The sequence below is a fragment of the Choristoneura fumiferana genome, chromosome 3 (assembly GCF_025370935.1).
Source record: "Choristoneura fumiferana chromosome 3, NRCan_CFum_1, whole genome shotgun sequence".
Lineage (NCBI taxonomy): Eukaryota > Metazoa > Arthropoda > Insecta > Lepidoptera > Tortricidae > Choristoneura > Choristoneura fumiferana.
In genome coordinates, this window is record NC_133474.1 from 14166573 (window position 1) to 14187477 (window position 20905).

Here is a 20905-nt window from a genome sequence, read left to right on the forward strand (position 1 = left end):
ATAAAGACGTTAAAGTACTACGCGTTTCTTTTGCCGGCGACTTCCTACACGATATAGGATATAGGATTGTATCTCGAGAAATTGTTAAAGTCCCGCGGGACATGAATTACTGTTATGATCTATTTTAATATTCTTAATTGTCGATGAGAGACATATTGTAGCTTTCTATTATTGATAGAATTTTGAAATTCTGCCCCGAAATTGAATTCACTTATTTTTATTCTGCGGAAATTTTGCATTAAAAAAAAAGAAGTCTGTCCATCAGGGATATTGTAGCTTTCTATTGGTAATAGAATTATTTAAATCAGCTCAGTAGTTTCAGAGATTACCCCCAACAAACAAAGAAACCAACAAAGTTGAGATATTTTCCTATTCCATGGGATTTTCTAAAAATCTTTCCCTAGTGCACCTCTGTATTACTTTAGGTCCATCTATGCTAATTTCAAGTCTCTAGCACCAGTAGTTTTGGCTATGCATTGTCTGTCAGTCATCCAGTCATGGTACTGTTCAGGTAGAGTTAGGTATAGAATTATAAATAAATCAACCTTGAAGTTGAATTCACTTTTTGCTATCCCGCGGGAATTTTATGTTTTTCCGGAGAAAAGTAGCTTATGCCAATCAGGGATAATGTAGCTCCCAATTGGTAAAATATCTTTTTAAATCAACCCCAATGATGAATTTACTTATGTCGATCCTGCGGGAATTTTGCATTCTTCTGTAGAAAAGCAGCCTTTGTCAATCAGAGATACTGCAGATTACTGTTAGTGAAAGAATTTTTAAAATCAGCTCCGAATTTACTTCTACCTATCCTGCGGGATGTTTTCATTTTCCCAAAGAAGAGTAATCTATACCAATCAGCAATAGTGCAGCTTTATATTAGTGGAAGAATTTTTAAAATCAGCTCTGAAGTTGAATTCAGTTTTTTCTATCCCATAGGAATTTTGGATTTTCCAAAAAAAAAGTGGTCTATGTCAATCGAGGATAGTCATATCATATGAAAGAATTTTTAAAAGCAGTGCCAAAGTTGAATTTACTTATTTCTATCCCGTGGGAATTTTTCATTTTGCCGGAAAAACATATCCTATGTCAATCAGGAATACTGTAGCTTACTTTTGTTGAAACAACTTTTAAAATCAGACCCGAAGTTGAATTCACTTATTTCTATCCCGCGGGAATTTTGCATTTTCCCGAAGAAAAGTACCTAGTCTATACTAATGAGGAATAGTGTATCTTTTTATTGGTGAAAGAATTTTTAAAATCATCTCCGTAGTTGCATTTAGTTTTTTCTATCCCATGGGAATTTTGTAATTTCCCGTAGAAAAAGTAGCTTTTGTCATTTGGAGATAGTCATATCACATTATATGTAAGAATTTTTTAAAGCAGCTCCGAAATTTAATTAATATATTTCTATCCCGCGGGAATTTTGCATTATCCCGGATAAAAAGTAACATATGTCAATCAAGGATAGTGTAGCTTACTAACGGTGAAAGAATTTTTTAAATCGGCTCAACAGTTTCAGAGATTCGACTACAAACAAAGAAGCGAAAAAAGGTTTAGATATTTCCCTATCCCGTGGGAATTTCGAAAAATCCTTTCTTAGTGCGCGTCTACATGTGTTAAGAAATATATATTCCAAATTTCAAGTTTCTAGCCCCAGCGGTTTGGGCTGTGCGTTGATTTATAAGTCAGTCAGTCAGTCAGTTTCTTCTTTTATATATATAGAAGATTGTATGTCTGTATTGTGTGTGGACTCAGAAAAAACTACATCAATAGGGGCCGAGTTCAGTCTAGTTGGTATCCCAGAATAATATAAGTTCGCGGACCAGATTGAATGCAAAACATCATTTAATATTTATATGTTTTAAGGCAATCGTATTTATACTCATATCATAAAAAAAAACTTTGTAAATATTTGTGTAAGTATTTTGCTAATTATTAATTTTAAACAGCATAAGTATCAGTGGCGTAGCTAGGCGTGGGTGAAGTGGGCCCTCGCCCACGGCCTCGCACTTAAAAGGGCCTCGCGAGGCCTCTTTAAGTGCGATACCACCAGACTTAAAATCTCCTTTTATTTATTAATTAAAAAGTATAACAAAGCATGTTTGGTAAGATAGATTTATTGGATAGATCTTCGGAACGATAGAAAGGGGGCCTCACTGATAGAAAAAAAAATGTAATTGTAATTTTGACTTTCTATGACTTCGCCCGCGTCTACATTAGTCCACCCACGGTACGCCACAGATAAGAATGTTTGTTGTAATTTTTTATTTATTATATTAGTTACATGTAATGGAGAACGTTGTGATTTTAATGTTGTATGATGTTGATTGCAAAAATCGTAGAACCAGAGTAAAGCTATCTTGTTTTGCTGCATACTTATACAGATAAATTACACACACACACACACACACACACACACACACACACACACACACACACACACACACACACACACACACAATACACAAACATCACGCCTGTACTCCCAAATGGGGTAGGCAGAGCACACGAAACGTTAACGCTTCGGAGCCACTTTTAGCATTTTTTTAGGTTTTATAAGACTATTTAGGATAACATTGGACTCTAGCTTCTAGCAGGTCCCAGAAGCAGGGGTTCTAAACATTTTTTATGAAGTCGTTCCTAATAATAATGATGATGATGAATACAAGAAGTAATAAGATGAAGTCATAATTTTGTTTACTTTGTAAGTAGATAATGTAATGTACTTACAAAATAACACAATTGTAACCCGTAATTTGCTACATAATATCAATTCGATTTATATTTATACATAATTTAATAACTGTGTTTCGTGGACTCATCCGCTCTCATTCCATGTTTAAAAATATTCTATGCGTAGTTTCTGCTATGAAGTTCAAGCTTTTTCCATTCCAAACTTTATCAAATTTGGTGCAGTGAAAAGTTAACTATTCGTATATGATTAGAGGTCGTCACATTTTGATCCAAACTGGCGATTAAAAACTATAAATAATATATAGAATATTTCTTGAGTTAACAATATTATAAACGTCCCGTTTCTTGCAGAATGTTCTTTACCTCTGTCTTTTAAGGTATTTTATAGGAACACGTTTCTGTTTTAAAAAAATAACACGTAGTACAAGTCCCCGGGAAGGACATAGAATAGCTTTTATCTCCGAAAATTGCATAGTTCCCGCGGGCAACAGTTAGTTAATGAATAATTGAAACTAATATTGACGTCTTCGATATTTTAATTAGAATTAAGTTTGGACCGTATACTAAAATAATGAAATTTTTTAAATGACTTCCTAAAGCGTGCATTATAAAGAGCCTTTTTTCCTTCTGTCCATTCCTATATTGAACTGACTGTAAGTTTGACAAAAAAGGTACAATAGTGCCAGGTTGCTAGCCTGTCGCCTACGTAAATTATATACATACCTACCTACTGCAAAAGGCGCTACAAGCTACAAATGCGCTACGTCGTAGACGGTCGCTCGTAGCAGCCCAAACATAGCGTTGACCTTGGTTGACATGAAACCTCTGATGAGTCTCTGTTAAAAAAGTTTTATTAACATGGAAAGTTTTGTTCGTTTGTATATATCGTAAGGTCAAATCTTGAAGGTAATTTCACCCAGTTATTGACTGATGTGTTTTTGCGATAAGAAAGTTTCCGATCATGTTTCCGGTGCATTTGTTGCAGTTTGTCAAACGTATGAAACCGGGATTATAATAAAAACACAGCCACAACTGACAAACATAATTGGCTCAGCGAAAAAACGATAAAAAAATGTTTATTCGGCATATAAACAAAGCGAAAACCGTTCATCTGTATGAAATATTCCGTTCTTTTAGTTTTTGATGACGCTTAGGGAATATTTAGAATACTATTTATAAATTAGTGCAGGTTTCCTCACGATGTTTTCCTTCATCTTAAAGCTCATGGCTCAATTTCAAATGTGATTTCGCATATAAATTTCTAAAAACTCAGAGGAGCGAACCCGGGCTCGAACCTACGACCTTATGTATGTTTGAGTGACCATAGGTCAAACCACTAGGCTATTACGGGAACTATAATTTAGCAATCAGTTATAGTTTAGTATATAGTTGCTGCGATTGTAAGTAAATACATAACCCCATTGAAATAGCAATAAAATCGATCATGTTCCTTTTATTAACAGTCGAGTGAGTCCGAGGGCGATTAGATCTACATCTGTTGCAGATTGGACGGACTCAATCTGGGAGATAGAATCGATATTTATAACTAGAATATAGTGTATAATAATAAGAAGATACTTCGTAGACGCGTCCATCAATATAGTGAAATGAACCTCTAGGTACTTATAAATACAGTATTTATTGAAAAGTTCTAATTAAATAGTGCGTAGTGTATACACAGGCGGGAACATATGTACCCATACCTTTTTGTTTCACTTGCATATTAGATAGGAACGTGCTTGAGTGCTTATTTATATTGAAGGGAATTAGGTAGAATTAACCTAACCATAATTTTTTTATTTTTAATACAAGCTTTTTGCTGACTGTACTTTTTGTTGACTGTACTTGCATTGTCACCCTAACTAGATTTGCATACCAAATTTCAAGTCGATTCTATTAACCGTTGAAGAGTTCCTTCCTGCGGAGACGATCCTGGCTGGACTACCAGGATGTCACTACTAGATTGTTGTATTGTCACGTGATTTACATAAGTATTCCAAATTTTAAGTCAATCTGACTACTGGTAGTTGATCAAATTTAATTTGCAAGATTTAACTACAGACAGACAGACCGACAGACAGACAGAGAGAGACAACGGGACAGGTTAAACTAAATAAATGCTTGTAATAAAATACGTGACGAGTATAATGTAATACAGAGGCAGAAAAGTACCTACCTAACCGAATATTTGTAATATCATCAGACAAAAAGTCAATTAATTAAATGGATTCTGTCAATCTTCAAGTTCATCATCATCATCATCTCAGCCTGCAAATATCCCATTCGAGGGCACAACCCCTCCTCTCAGAACGAAAGGGCTGGACCGTAGTTGCCACGCGGGCCCAATGCAGATTGGAAACTTCACACAGACAATTGAGTTTCATCACAGGTGTGTGCAGGTTTCCTCGCGATGTTTTACTTCACTGTAAAACTCCGCCGTAGTCGTAATGCTAAGTATTTCTTGGCAAAAAACCACAATTCAATTTAATTATCGGTTTGTCGATTTCGAATGGGCCATTATCAATTGTGTCATGATTGAGCGTGGAGGTTACGAATCAAAGTAGGTCTAAATGACCGTTGCTAACATCCACCTGACATCATTATAACAAGCAGGTACCTACCTATTCTTTCCACACGAAGCCGTCAACGTATATGTATAAAGTACTCTGTGCCGTCAACCGTCAATCCGCGTTTCGTCGCTCAGAGCTTTTGGCTGCTATATTTCTAATCACAGCTATTACGAACCCGCACTTTATAGGTACTCGTACTACAAGTACCTACCTACACTTTGTTTTTGTGTGTGAAAAAAGAGTGCGAACTTTGAACTAAGTAGAAAGATATAAAATGCTTGCGCAAGAGATATTAAATTATTAACACGATTCGAAAGATAATATAACGGTATCTCTTTAAAATATGTAAGTGTTTCGCTAAAAATATTTAAAAAATATATATTTTTTGTCAGTGCCACTGCACATTATTGAAAACAAAGTACTTAGGTATCTCTTAGCTCTTAAAACCATTAACAGACTAAACAGAGCCAAGGTGTTGATGCGAATCGTTTCCCAAGCTTTGACCTCTATTCAAGATCCTAGACGGGATACGATCGATAAACACTCGGCCGCCGCTTTACTTAACATTTTCCATTTCACAACGCACCTTTTCAGGGCAACGTAGGCTGGCTGTGGGAATACAAGTACGAACATAGGTACCGGTACAGTTTGGCGACCCGCCCTCATTATTGTCCTCAAGGCCGAAGCCTTTTCCAACTGAAGTCTGTTGATTTAACTTGTATTATTCAGTTACGCTACCGCAGAATGTGTAACAGCGATATAAATAGAGGTTAAGCTCGAACTGTTCCGCTGCCCGTGGCGAGAACAGGCCGGTCCATTATCTCGCTGCAACTAATAAAAACAGTAATGTGCTACCCATTAAGAGGTTGACTGATTAAGCTAAGTTATTTCATTGTAGTTTGTGTTAATCACGTAACTAATTCCAAATTGGTCGACTATGACTATTGTAAGAATTAACTTATTTTAAGTCTACTTTCTTGATTTTCGTACCTTACTCTAGCAATATTTTACTTATTTATTGTACACACACTTACATCTATCATTGACCTAATGCGACAGAGAAGTTCCAACATAAATATATTCTTAGGAATTAACATGTATGCATGCGAAAACCACTGCCTACCAATTAAGGAGGTGAAAACATCTATTATGTAGCTTTATACACTTTTAGTTTATAGGTTATCAAATATTCACATGTAATCTACGGTTAAAATATTTTAGAAACGTAGATATGGATTTATGAACAGCAACCGCCATGATAAATGTACTCTTAGAGCGTGTGGCTATCTCTGCTCGTAAATAATATCTGGAAACACGTTTCTTTAGTTACGTACTCGACTCATAATGTGTCCACTATACATTGAGTTCTTTTTATAGGCCTATTTCAAATACTACATTTACTTTTAGTACGTAAACTATTCATGTTTAAACTGCATATTGGGTTTATTCTTAAGAAATCTTAAAGCGCTGGCTTAATTTAAATATTTAGCTAGGTATAAATAAATTAAATTAAGTAAATCTATTAATTGAGTACATACATACTTATGTACTCGTAATATCGTACTGCTAAAATGAAAGTATCAAAGACACCTAACATAACAATAACATTACATTTTCAAAAAGCATATTATCGTTGTGCCACGTAGAGCCACAGATGGTAGAGCATCCAAGTGGTATAAGTGACAGCTAAGTCTCAAAGGTCTCATTTTCGACTTCAAGATATAAATCAAGCTCCCAAAGTATCGTTTTGACTACAATTAAGATATTCCAGCTACACATTTAAACTATCCAAACCAATGATAAGTACAAATACAAGAATTACCAAGAGTTACTTTATCTCGTGTAGGTATTGTTTCGATTTTACTACTAACGTCAAACTTCAACCGATCGTTGAACTTGTACAGCTTTGATAACTTTTGGAAACACGCATGGTTATACAAGACAAACGATATCCTTATTCCCCTATAATCGTCTATTTCTGACTTTCCCTGATGCTACTAAGACAGAAAGAAAATCCCGTATTAATAACTAAACTCAATCTCAGTGACTCACACAAACTCATAAACAGTTATTTTATTTTTAATGCTTATTTCATACAAACACGTGAAATAATGGTTCTCGACTGACATAACTTCAGTTCGGTTACTTGAGTTCGGTTTATTATGACTCTTAGCTCATTATTTAAGTATTCATTATTACCGTGTCCGACCAGTATATGTAAGTATGTTTGCTCAAGTTCAAGGTAAATTTTAGGTATACCTACCTAATTTACGCCTAAATTCCGAAAAATCAGAGATTTAGTCCAATTTAATGTGTTAAATTTTCACTTGTTTAAGTTCATATTTATGGATGAATTATAACAATTTAATTTAAGATTGTAACCAACTAAATATTTTTTTTGGCCTATGTCATGATTTCTTGCATAGTTAAAAAGTTAAAAACTTAGAAAAAAAAACAGATTGAGCGGGAATTTCTCTTTCATTTACGTATGCTTCGTTCACTAAGTCGTTGTAGTTTTTGTTTTAAAAGCTACAAGTTTCAATTAATGCTATACTGTAAAACTACCACGAGTTTACAGTGACCGTATTTGATAGCGACGGCGTAAATTATTTGTAGCGGCGCTGTACAATTCTCCATACAAATAATTTACGCCGTCGCTATCGAGTACGGTCACTGTAAACTCATGGTAGTGGTACTGGTCTTTTCAGTAATATACTATTACGTGAATGTATTGTAATTCTTTACTCTGGTTACTTGTACTATTACTTATTCTGTGCTCTGGTTTGAACTTAAATTATTTCAAGGGCAAAATATAAAAATATTGTAGAGAAATATTTTACTTGGTAGGTAGGTTTACTTCAAATATAATCCTTTATATTTTAACAATCCCCGTTTGTTCCACAGTGGAAGTTCATTCGAGGGGCAGTGGCAAAACGGCAAGCGGCATGGGCTGGGCGTGGAGACGCGCGGGCGGTGGTTATACCGCGGCGAGTGGACACAGGGCTACAAGGGGCGCTACGGCGTGCGCCAGAGCACCACGAGCAACGCCAAGTACGAGGGCACCTGGGCCAACGGCCTGCAAGACGGCTACGGCTCCGAGACTTACGCCGATGGCGGTCAGTATGCTTTTTCTATACATGTATTTACGAAAAAAATATGATCCCCTGTCAACTGTGTTACGGCACTTACGTAAATTAATATTACTTTAATTTGATCATCTTCAGATATGTACACTCCATCTAATAATAATAAAAAAACTTTATTTCTGACAACTTACAGCCTATTAGTAAAAATAAAAATAAAATAATAGCTTAAAGAACTTAATTGTAATTGTACTGGGCGCAACTCTTTACCTGCCCAAACCAGTGTGCCCAGAGTGGACAATCAAAACTGTCAACAATGACATTCGAAGTCTGTCAGAATTAACGCGTTGCTTTGTTTTACAAAATAGACGCGTTGTTTAGTGAGAGTGGACAAATCAGGAGAAATGACCGCCAATCACCTGGAATCTAATTAATTCATCGCTTTTGTAGAATACAGGTGACGCGTTAATCTGCGTGCACAAATCTGGAGAATTAACGAATTTATATACTTACATACATTGTAATATTTTTGAGTGAAACATTACTAGGGAGGGCGAGGTATTAGATACACAGTTGATAGTTACATTGTTAACTCTACCAGCTAACTAAGTTTCAATGTCAGTTGTACGGCTCAATCAAATACGACTATATTTAATATGCCTTTATTATTATTTTCTGCTGTACAAAACTGTCCTGAAATGATAAAGCACTTATGTAGATACTTTGGTCTAAGAGAACAGTCCAGGATGGAAGGCTAGGATAATTAATAAATCATATTGACGGGTTTTTCCTCGCACTTCGCTGATACCTTTACACAGCTCCTCTAGATGCCTAATATAGCAGCAGTTCTAGTAAAACGCAATTCGAACAACGTTCCATGCATGCCTGAGCAGGGAAGGCAAAATCAGCTAGCGGCTAAATAAAATTTACCTACGTCCTCGTTAAAGAATGCCGACAATAAAAGATGTAGTAAATTGTCGATGAACTAGTTTTCTCAGATCTCATCCAGCCAAAACGACCGCGCTGCTTTCAAGACGAGCCTCGGTCGGCAGCATCGACCGCGGCATCCTCGTATTGAGAAATATAACTATTCTATTATTTTCGTCGAATATCGTGCCAACTGACACTGTGTCTGCAAACTAATTAGGATTAATTCAGCCTTGAAACATCGAAAAGATAGGAAACCGTGCCCGAGCAACACCATGAGTCGACGTCACACAAATTTTACACAAAAGGTGACTCATAATGGAGATTGGTCATTCATAAATTCACGATAGTGACTACATTTGACATCTTCGTCGTATATTAGTCATCATAATGCGTAGCTCGTCCGGCCAGTGTTGTCCTAGCACGGATTGCTCCATTCATGTCCCGGCTCACGCAGCGAGAGCCATTCACGACTTACTATAACACACAACCCTCATCTATTACACCAGCAACCTCGATAAAAGTTTGCAAATGCCCTCTTACAACTTTCAATTCTTTAGCGTAGGTAACAATTTTGTATGCTAAACGTGTAAAGATGATTAAATACCTACTTTTGATTAGTACGTCATTGTAAGAATAAGAATAGCCCCTTTCGATTTGCAACGCCATGACCTGCCCGCCTGTTTGTTTACTCGATTTAGAACATTTTTTTATACTTTCATTTAATAACCACCCAAGATATTCTGAAATCATTTAACACTGCTGCATCGTTGTTATGGTTTTGCGGCTTTTGGCAATCGAAAATTAGACGATGACCGGCCACCGAGCTGACGTCATCTCCTTAGTCCCCATTATAGAACTCCCTCAGATGAGCGAGTTTTTCACATTTTCTTACCTTCTTAGTGCCAAAATATTATGCACAATGCGTACACGGATAATTACATCTCAAAACGAGCTCAACCTGTGATGTCACTTGGACATGCTTCATGACATTGAGAGTTATATGAAAAGTGGTCTTTTCTATACTATGCTGGCGTTCCAGTGTTAACCAATAAGGTAGATGTTGTTACTTTTAGCGGGCACGTACTATATCGGCAGAAGTAAATATAGGGCATGGCTGTAACAGCTAAAAGCTTTTTTAGTTTAATAAGTGAATGGTTGGAGAGCGATGTGGAGGCGACCGCGTTGCCGCCGCGCCGCCGCCCCGGTTCGTGGCCCTCGTGTTATATATAGCCAGGCACGCCTGCCACGACGCCCGCGCCACACAATTTCGACCACTCGTTTAGACCAGCGCGTACAATAAACCACTATGAAAACATTAACCACAGATTAATCATATAATCACATTTAAGGAACACAATGGGGTACTGAGGAAAACTGATTACGAGTACGATCAACTAGTAAATATATACAGTGTATTGATACTTAGCGTGCCACACAAAAAGGCGCTGTGTTACTTATCAAATGTACATTAAGCCGATGGTCTGTAATTTCGTCTTATGGGAACATATATTTAGATATATATAGATTAAAAAACTTAATTTATTAAATTACAAATTTTATATACTATTTGAGACTATTTCATTGTAAAATTATCAATATCAACTTATTATTTAACTAAACTACTCAAATAAGATCACTGCAATACTGACTGACAGATAGAGGAAGATTTCTGACGTAATCGTAGCAATGAAGCCATTGAGACCAAAGAGGCGAAAGTGGCCAAAGTAAAATGTAACGACAGAAGCCAGAGATGCCAGTGTTGCAAGTGTAACTACTTAAGTATAAAAGGGGCACGAAGACGAACGAAAGAGACTTTGATTTTGCTACGCGTTCGGAAGGTTCTCCCTGAATTATTGCAAGTATCGATTATTTCGTAATTTTTGTTGGGGTTTTAATAATTTCTTGTGTTAATTAATTATAGTGTATTAGAATTTCTGCTTTGTGTATTAATCGCCAACATATGAGTGATTTGATATTCATTGCTGGAGACTACATAGCGATTCGAAGTGTTTATTTAATAGTTTAAACGGTTTTTGTGTTTTGTTTTGTAAGTTTGGTTTAGTATTAATCTTGGGGTAGCGGAGAACCCAACCGGATTTCGGCTCAGTAATAGCCGATTCTTAGGGAATGAGAGCCAGGTCACTAGCGGTGGTAACGACAGGCTGGCATTCCCTGGAACGTTCTTCAGTGTAGAGTACGCCTATTGAGTAAGGGCGGGGTCTTGTATTATACCGGAAGAGACAGAACTTTCTCCCAGGGTTTTGGAGGTTTGAGATGCCATACCGTGTCCAAATTCACCAAGATCTTGTCCGTTTATCTATTTATTATTTATTCGCACTCTTATTCTTCGTTACTGGTATTTGTCGACCCAATCCCCTTGATGGATACCAGTAGCACACGGGTGTTAGAATTAGGAGCAGAGTTACCCACTCGACTTAGGTTTAGCTTAGAATAGGCTCTCTCACTGCACTTTGAGAGAGACTCCGCGAGTAATTTAAATGTGAACCCGGTTCCTAGTTTGCTGCTTTGTGTAGATCAGTTGGTTAGTTTAGAAGTAGGAATAGGATATAGTAGGTTTGATATTATTATCTCCACTATTGATTTGGTATTTAATTGTGTTTTTCTTCGCATTAACTATACAGCTACTTAACTATTTCTTAGGCTGCTTTTACCTTGCATACTCGTATTAGAACCTAGCCATACTCATGGCGATATACTTACATAAATACTGACAATAAATGACAGACTTTTGACGTCCGACGAATGAAAGGTGCCCAGCGTTTCCATGAGTCGATGTCCTATGTTACAAAAGCTGACTCAAAAAGGAGACATTCAAAACTCACGACAGACTACAATACATCTGCTGAAAGTAGAATCTCCTTTGAAGCTGTCCGGCCTCACGGATTGTATATGTCCTGTTTGGCAGCGATACCAACTACTTAATATAAAAGGCTTTATCAAATACTTATCTTTCATAAAAGTTTGCAAATGCCCTCTTACAACTTTCAATTCTTTAGCGCAGATAACAATTTTGTGGCTAAACGTGTAAAGTGATCCTACTTTTGATATAGAACCATTGTAAGAATAAGAATCCCCTTACTATTTGAACGCCATGACTGCCCGCCTATTTGTTTACTTGATTTAGAACAATACTTTCATTTACTAACCACCCAAATATTCTCTCATTTAAAACTGCTGCATCGTTGTTATTTCCTGGCAATCGAAAATTAGACGATGCGGCCACCGAGCTGACGTCATCTCCTTAGTCCCCATTATAGAACTCCCTCAGATGAGCGAGTTTTTCACATTTTCTTACCTTCTTAGTGCCAAAATATTATGCAATGCGTACACGGATAATTACATCTCAAAACGAGCTCAACATGTCATGTCACTAGGACATGAATGACTAGTTAAGAAAAGTAGTCTTTTCTATACTATGCTGGCGTTCCAGTGTTAACCAATAAGGTAGATGTTGTTACTTTTAGCAGGCACGTACTATATCGGCAGAAGTAAATATAGGGCATGGCTGTAACAGCTAAAAGCTTTTTTAGTTTAATAAGTGAATGGTTGGAGAGCGATGTGGAGGCGACCGCGTTGCCGCCGCGCCGCCGCCCCGGTTCGTGGCCCTCGTGTTATTATAGCCAGGACGCCTACGACGCCTGCCACACAATTTCGACATTTAAAGCGCGTAAATCCACTTGACATTAGATTTCATATAATTTTTAGGTTGAGGAAAACTAATAAGAGTAATCAAATAATAATATATAATAAATACTTAGGTACACAAAAATATTACTTAGTATGCACATAAATATAAGCTAGGTATGTCTTAACAGCCATTCAAAAAAAAGGTTTTCGTTACAACATATAATCGTTTCAAACACACTAATCAGATATAACATTTCTGTTAATGAAAACAAGAAAAAATAATTTAGTTATTGAAATTAGTTTAAGTTTGACAATTCCATACATTTGAATGCCACTAAACTGAGCCACCACCTTTACACTAAAAAGAGATTTGTTCTTCCAGCATATAACCATAGAGGAGAAGTCATAAGCCAATTAATGAAATAACATTATCAAACACAAATTGCTCAAATACGTAGTTAATTAATTAACAAACCGAATTAGCCTCTGTTAACGATATTCGCTCGGTCAAGGTCATTAACTAATAGCTTTTATCTGTAATCTTCGCAAGAGCCTGTCCCGCGAGTAGTGCTTGTTAGCCCAACGTTATCTACTCGGGTAGATTGCACGCTAATTGATATTATTATACCTGTCAGGCATAAATAGTTTACTTTCGTGTAGGCAGGGAGCTCTAGTTAATAAACATGAGTTTATTTGATTAGCATGAATTAATTGAATTACTGATTATGATTACATTGTGCACACATATTCGAATTATCTTGATTGTAGCGATTCTGATCGGTTTGAAATAAGATGCGTTGCGCTTGCGAATGCGAATAGGTGAAAGACGTGCGGAGAACCAATTACCTTATTGTTGAATTGAGACCCATCTCGATTGCAGTCTTTAGTACATAATATATTGTGTCGATAGAAATCTCGATGACACTGAAAATATGCTAACCTAGTCCTAACTGTCCCGACACCTGTCACCATAGTTTAGGGCCTGACACTGTCACTACTTACAGAAATGTCAGCAATGCGAGTCTTCCACTTTATACTACGCTACGGTAAATATTGCCGGCCGGCACCATGTGTGTAGGTACCTACTTTTCTAATTATAAAGATAATTAAGTGAATCTTATTCTGTTTCTGTTAAAGTTTTAAGTTAAGTTACCCGGTAAAGTTTACCGGAAATGAAAGGACAGTCGGTCACATGCACTAATTAAACTTGGCCAGTTGGAAGGACCAAAGGAGTCTTATACCTATGTACATATAAGTCTTAACACTTAAGTAAATAGTTACCACTTATTTTATAATATGACTAGCTTTTGCCCGCAGCTTCGCTCGCGTTAAATTTGGAGTAACATACGCTTACTTTCTGCGATCCTTTTTTCGTGTTTTGATTAATTTTCGGAGGATTATATGGAAATACAAATACGGACAGATTTTCTTTTAGACCGATGGTGCAAATTTTGTAATACAAAAATCAACCTACATACGAAATTAATTATGATTCTTACCAGCTTTGAAACCCTCCCTGCTTCGCTGATTCAGGGTTGAAATTTTAGAAAACGTTAAAGTACTACGCGTTTCTTTTGCCCGCGACTTCATACACCATATAGGATTATATCCCGAGAAATTGTAAAGTAGTGCACCCTAGTGCACCTCTGCATTACTTTTGGGTCCATCTATGCCAAATTTCACACCGTAGCATGCTGAACGGTTGTGTTGCTCTGAAAATGAGCTCTGGTTGAGTTCGAAACGCGTCAGTGTAAAGTGGTGGTGGTGATAGATGGATTAGTGTGATTTGTGTGTTCTTACAGTGTGGAGGTGGAGGAACTGCATGAACACACATTGCGCATAAAGGTCGCGGGTGGGCAAAGTAATTGTGTCAGCTCGTTGAACGTACATGTAAAATTTCGTATCTATTCTATCAGCCCTTGAGGAGTTCCGTCATCAGCAGACGACCCTGGCTGCAGCATCAGGCGGTGTATATAATATAAACGCATTGTCATTGAAATTTAACAATCATGTAAAATCTTTTGCGTGTGCCATTAACTTTTGAGGAGTTCCCTTCTATGGAGACGATCCTCGCCAGGATGAGCAAGATGTCACTGCTAAATAATTGTTACCAGATTTACATCAGTTTGCCAAATCTCCAGTCCTCAGTTTTATTGGATTAGCTTATGCGTTTTCTGATTCAGTTGGTATATAAAATTCTCTTTATTCGTTTTATCCCGTGGGATATTCGGAAAATCTTTGAAACAGTTTTTACCTATTAGTATTATCTACCTGCATGCCAAATTTGAAGTCTTTAATATTTATAATTACGGAGTTAGGGCCACTTTGAAGCGAAAATATAAATCCCATTTTATTCCCTATCCCATAGGAATTTTGATAAATCCTGAAAATTGTTTTTAGCTGTTAGTATTACCTACTTGCTCGCCAAATTTGAACTCTCTAATAATTATAGTTACGGTAAAAGGGTCAATAATTGAAAGTGAAAATACAAATCCTTTTTATTCACTATCCCGTCGGAATTTCGTAAAATACTGAAAAGTGTTTTTAGCTCTTAGTACCTATTACCTACTTGCATACCAAATTTGAAGTTTCTAATAATTATAGTTACGGAAATGGGGCCATTTCAAAGTGAAAATATAAATCCCATTTATTCCCTATCCCGTGGGAATTTCGAAAAATCCTTTCTTAGCGGATGCCTACGTCATAACATCTACCTGCATGCCAAATTTCAGCCCGATCCGTACAATGGTTTGGGCTGTGCGTTGATAGATCACTATGTCAGTCAGTCACCTTTGAGTTTTATATATTTAGAAAATGATAATAGTATATAATCCGAAACTCAGAAACGGAGCGTGTCGGACGCTCCCGAAATTATATATAAGAATTGCGCGTTTAAAGTTATAAGATATTGATTTGAATCAATTACGGTAGGAATTGATTACTCGTAGGTCCAATTGATTTGAAATTTGTGCTACAATATATTTGAAGAATCCTGGTGACAATGCAGTAATCATTGTCCCGCACAAAAAATCTGTGAATGTTAAAATGAAATGTTCAAAAGAAATCTTATTACGAGACTATGTATCTAGGTTAGAATCCTGAGAACAGCAAGGGATTCATAATTAAGTATACACGAGATGCAAAAAACTTTGGTCTCGTGTGACACATACAATTTTTCACCTCAGCAGCGAGAACATAATTTAAATGTAACGTAAGAATAAAACCACATAATAAGTACCTACCTGTTTACAAAAAAACACATTTTTTTAAAATAGAATCCGATTATTAAGAAACAATCATAATAATCACATTTAAAACCATAACAAAGTGTCCAGTAGATACAATACAAATCTCATACTCATAACATGCATTGTAATGAGGGCTATCGCGTATGAATTCGCCACTAGAGGCGCTAGTGTAGCGTGAGGTCTCCGAAATGTCAAATCTCATAGTTTTTGGGTGAGCTAAGCGGGTTTATTTATAATTAGAATAATTTTGTGAATATTTTGCAATATCTGAAATTAATTATGACAAATATGCGTTCCGGGGCATTGAATGTCTGTGTTTTGGGACAGTTTTCTCTTTCGGAAACCTTTGCCCTCCCTTTTATCCGAACAAAACGACTATGCAACACTGTGGCATGCTCGATATTTATATGGTACGGTTTTAAGGTGTATTAAATATGATTTTAATCTAAACTTTGTTTTCACGCCCGTAATAACAGACTTTCAAAACCATACTTAAAAACCTCACGCAACAGTGCGCCATCTAGTGAGACAAAAAACGATAGCCCTCATTTGATCTTGTACTAATGTCACACTTATTTTTTAATACTGCAAAAAGCCTCATCTTGGGATCATTAAAAAGGTTTGACAATAAACGTATAATTTATTATAAATGCTATTAAACCTTTAAATATGAATTTTTATTAAGATTTATATTACATAAACATAAATCATCATCATCATCATCATCATCATCCCAGCCTATATACGTCCCACTGCTGGGCACAGGCCTCATAAATAGATTTGTTAAAAATTCGTACAATTTAACAAATATTTATTCCAACTGTAGAGGCAGTAAACAGAATTCTTTTATAAAAAAAAAAACAAGAGAAGCGGTTTTCGTGCAACGAGGTTGCATACTTTATTAAAAGATCGGGAAAATTTACATTTTGGAAATATTTCGATGTCATGTAATTTATTAGGTATCAATATATTTTTAATACCAAAAATTTAATTTAAGATTGTAATCAACACATTTGATCCTATCTCTCGCTTTTTGAAATTCTTTGATGACAGATCAAAGAAAAGTTCAAATATTTGGAATTTGGTGAGTAGACCCAACACTGTACTCAGCATTTTAAAAAAATAATTAAAAAGTTACTTTGTCTCACGGAGTGAGCAAAATGCGATTTTGCTCACTGATTTCTAATAGCAAAACCTGCCTGTTTGAGGTGCTGAGGTGAAAAATTATATATGCAACTACTTTTTCGTTACGGCTGCGGAGCCCCGTCCTGGACGTGTCTGACAGCCTCTTGGCCGGTTTTGAATACTTAGACATTCCACGATTAGGACCGTCCGAGACATAGACATTAGTAAAGATTGGATATTTTACTACTTAGGCATTTCGCGATTTGGACCATCCGAGACTTGGACGTGGCAAGACTTATGTAGACGCTGGAAGACATGGACCTCTTACGATTTGGACGCAATTTCGGCACTGGACATTTTAGGACTTTGACGTAAGAGGCTATTATCCAATCTGGGCCGGTAAAGAGTTTCACACGGTGGAAGCAACGCAGTCTTTGGATTGTTATTGTTTGTTTTGTGATAAGTGTTTTTTATTTCCTCGCAGTCGTCGTGAAAAGCAGTAAGCACAATGTTTATTCTCGACCAGAAGTGCAATAGATGAACTCGTATTATCGAAGGTCTCCCCTTCGGGTTGGCCTTCAAATTACCTCGTTCATCTATTGCTTACTTTCCAGCCTCTACAACAATATAAAATTGACTAAAAATACATGTATTAACAAAAACTTACTAAGTAGGTACTTAAATAATTTATTGATTCACTCTTTACTTTGCGGTGGGCCATGTCAATAAACGACGACCTTTTTACTTTACCTCCTCCCCATGAGTATAATATAAGTGTAAAGTAAAACGTAGAATATTTAATTATAAAAGTTAAAAACTCGCTTTAATGTAAACCAGTCTGACTGCTTCATCGTCAGACCCCGAATAACTACCATTCGTGATTAAAGTACACCCTAAGACTATTCTCAGTTAAGTACTTTGTTCTGTTTTGGAGGTTCCAGTGCTAACCTACCTACTGTTTCCTCATCTGGCACCCAAATAACAAAATATGGCAGAGGAATGAAAAAAAATTGTATTGTAACAATATGGGTATCAAATGAAAGCTAATAATAAAAATCAAAAACCCGACTGCCAAAACTAAAAGGAAGAAAATAAGTCAAGTGGTCTAGAACTCTGTAGTAGCTAATTTAAAGTTCAACAGTCGGGACCCCTTTAAATCGTGACGCTCAAAAACTCTTAATAATGGGTCCCGACTGTTGAACTTTAAATTAGCTACTACAGAGTTCTAGACCACTTGACTTATTTTCTTCCTTTTAGTTTTGGCAGTCGGGTTTTTTAATTTTTTGTTATATGTTATAGCACGTTCACGTGTTTTTTTTTAATTTCTTGTAGCTTTTGACTGATATCTTCCTCCACTTTTTCCAGGAACATACCAAGGGCAATGGATGCGCGGCATGCGGCACGGCTACGGCGTGCGGACGTCGGCGCCGTTCGGGCTCGCGTCGCACTACCGCGGCGGCGCCCGCGACGCGCGCGGTTCCATGTCCTCGCTGGTGGAGGCGGGCACGCCCGACCCCTCCGAGCGGCGCACGCACCGCATGGACGACGCACGCGGCGGCTTCGTCCTCAAAGCCAGCTCCGACGAGCCATCAGGACGACGCGGTTCGCTCGTCGAAAAACCAAAGAAAGGCTTACTTTCCGTGAGTGCTATACTTTTTACGCACGAGTGACGTCAGTGCCCTTAGTGTAAATTTTCGGTTACAAAATACGTCTCGATGGCGTTCGCGTTAAAATCTCAATTTATATGGAAACGAACACGAACAGCGCCTCTAGCGGAACGTTTGCGATGTTATGTATATGTAAAGGCACAGTACAAAATACGTCTCGATCGCGTTCGCGTTAAAATCTCAATTTGTATGGAAACACGAACATCGCAAACGTTCCGTTAGAGGTGCTGTTCGTGTTTGCATACAAATTGAGATTTTAACGCGAACGCGATCGAGACGTACTTTGTAACCGAAAACTTACACTAAGGGCACAGGTGAGGCACTGTGTGTCTGTTAGTAGTTACTACAGAACTAATAATAAGAGTATTATAATACAAATGTCTTTCAGTCTAAAAACGCGACCGCGCATATACTAGTTAAAAACCGGCCAAGAGCGTGTCGGACACGCCCAAAATAGGGTTCCGTAGCCATTACGAAACAAATAAGTAATATTTTTCTAAGGATTTCGTATTTTATAGGGAATCTTCCAAGTTTAGGTATATTTTATCTTATTATTCTTAGTATAAAATATACCTAAACTTAGAAGATCCGTACAAAATACGAAATCCTAATCCCAAGGGCTGCTATTTAAACTACCAATAATTGTCAAGCAAACTTAGCCGTTATAGTTTTCCTTGAAAGTTTGATAGACTTACTACCATTCTGAATTTTTTCAAATTTTTCCACCCACCGGTTTAGATTTTAGAGGGGGGGGACGCTTGATTTTAATGAAAATTTGCACTTTAAAGTTGAATGTTTTGCAAACAAATCACTGAATCGAAAAATCGTTTAGCAACCCCGTAATGATTTTAAAAGACCTACCCAACGATACCCCACACTGCAAGACTGGATGAGAAAAAAAAACACCCCCACAATCACTACGTCTAGAGGTACACAAAAAATTTTTTTTTGAATTTTTCTTGTACCATTTTGTCGGCATAGTTTACATACAATACATTCGTGCAAAATTACAGCTTTCTAGTAGTTGATAGTCCCTGAGCAAAGTCGCGGACGGACAGACAGAGACAGACAGACAGACAGACATGGCGAAAAAAAGGGTTCCGTTTTTGCCATTTTGGCTCCGGAACCCTAAAAAGCCCTATTTATTTTCCAGCTCAATCTGCAACTAAGGTAGGTAACTACTTAAAATAATGGGTTATTGCAGAGATGCTGTGGTGGTTCCGTTAAACATTACATATATTGTTGAGTACCGTTATGCACGACGGCATCGTTTATATCTCTTATTATTTGTTCTGTAATTAGTACAGTTGTAGTGACCCCGCTTGAAAGTGAACTCCTACATTTGGTGCCCTCTCGGGCCAAGGGTTTGCCTTATGTGTACAATCAATCAACTTGACTTCTGGGCCTTCATAAAACCCTATCATAAATAATTGTATTTCTGTTGTTTTTTGACGTAAATGTCTGATGACAAAATACCTATGGTTACCAATATTTATCAAATTGATCGACTGTGCGTCTGTGCATAGAAAAGTAACCTAGCAATACGTTTGTTTTTCCAAAAAGGAATCGAGGGTTAGGTTTCTCTAAAGCTATGTCAAACGAAATACTAATAAACGACAGACCTATTAAATATGCATTCAGCGTCACTATTGAATCTCACTTATACTACCTACCTATGCTGTTTAACCTACCTTGAACAACTACATGGCAAAACCTCAAAAACACGCGTTTTCCCAGAGACCAGGCTAGATGATTTTTTTGTCCTGAAAACCCCTCACATAGCAAACATCACAATCGTTAGATACAAAATAAATGTTCATTTAATTAAAGTTGCGCTAGAATCAAAAGGACATTTTGCCTTCATGCATCGTAACTCGTAAGATAGGTATAGCATGTTTACTTGTAGGTGAGATACGGTTTTGCCACAAAACACAGTCCAC

The 20905-nt window shown here is 37.0% G+C and overlaps 1 protein-coding gene across 1 annotated transcript in view; it reads left to right on the forward strand.

Annotated features, from left to right (window-relative positions):
* Positions 1–20905, forward strand: part of jp (junctophilin) — a 50309-nt gene that overhangs the window by 11736 nt on the left and 17668 nt on the right. Inside the window, exons 2-3 of the mRNA XM_074085801.1 lie at positions 8169–8380; positions 18664–18938. Of these exons, the coding sequence (XP_073941902.1) occupies positions 8169–8380; positions 18664–18938 (487 nt within the window). The remainder of the gene's footprint in view (positions 1–8168; positions 8381–18663; positions 18939–20905) is intronic.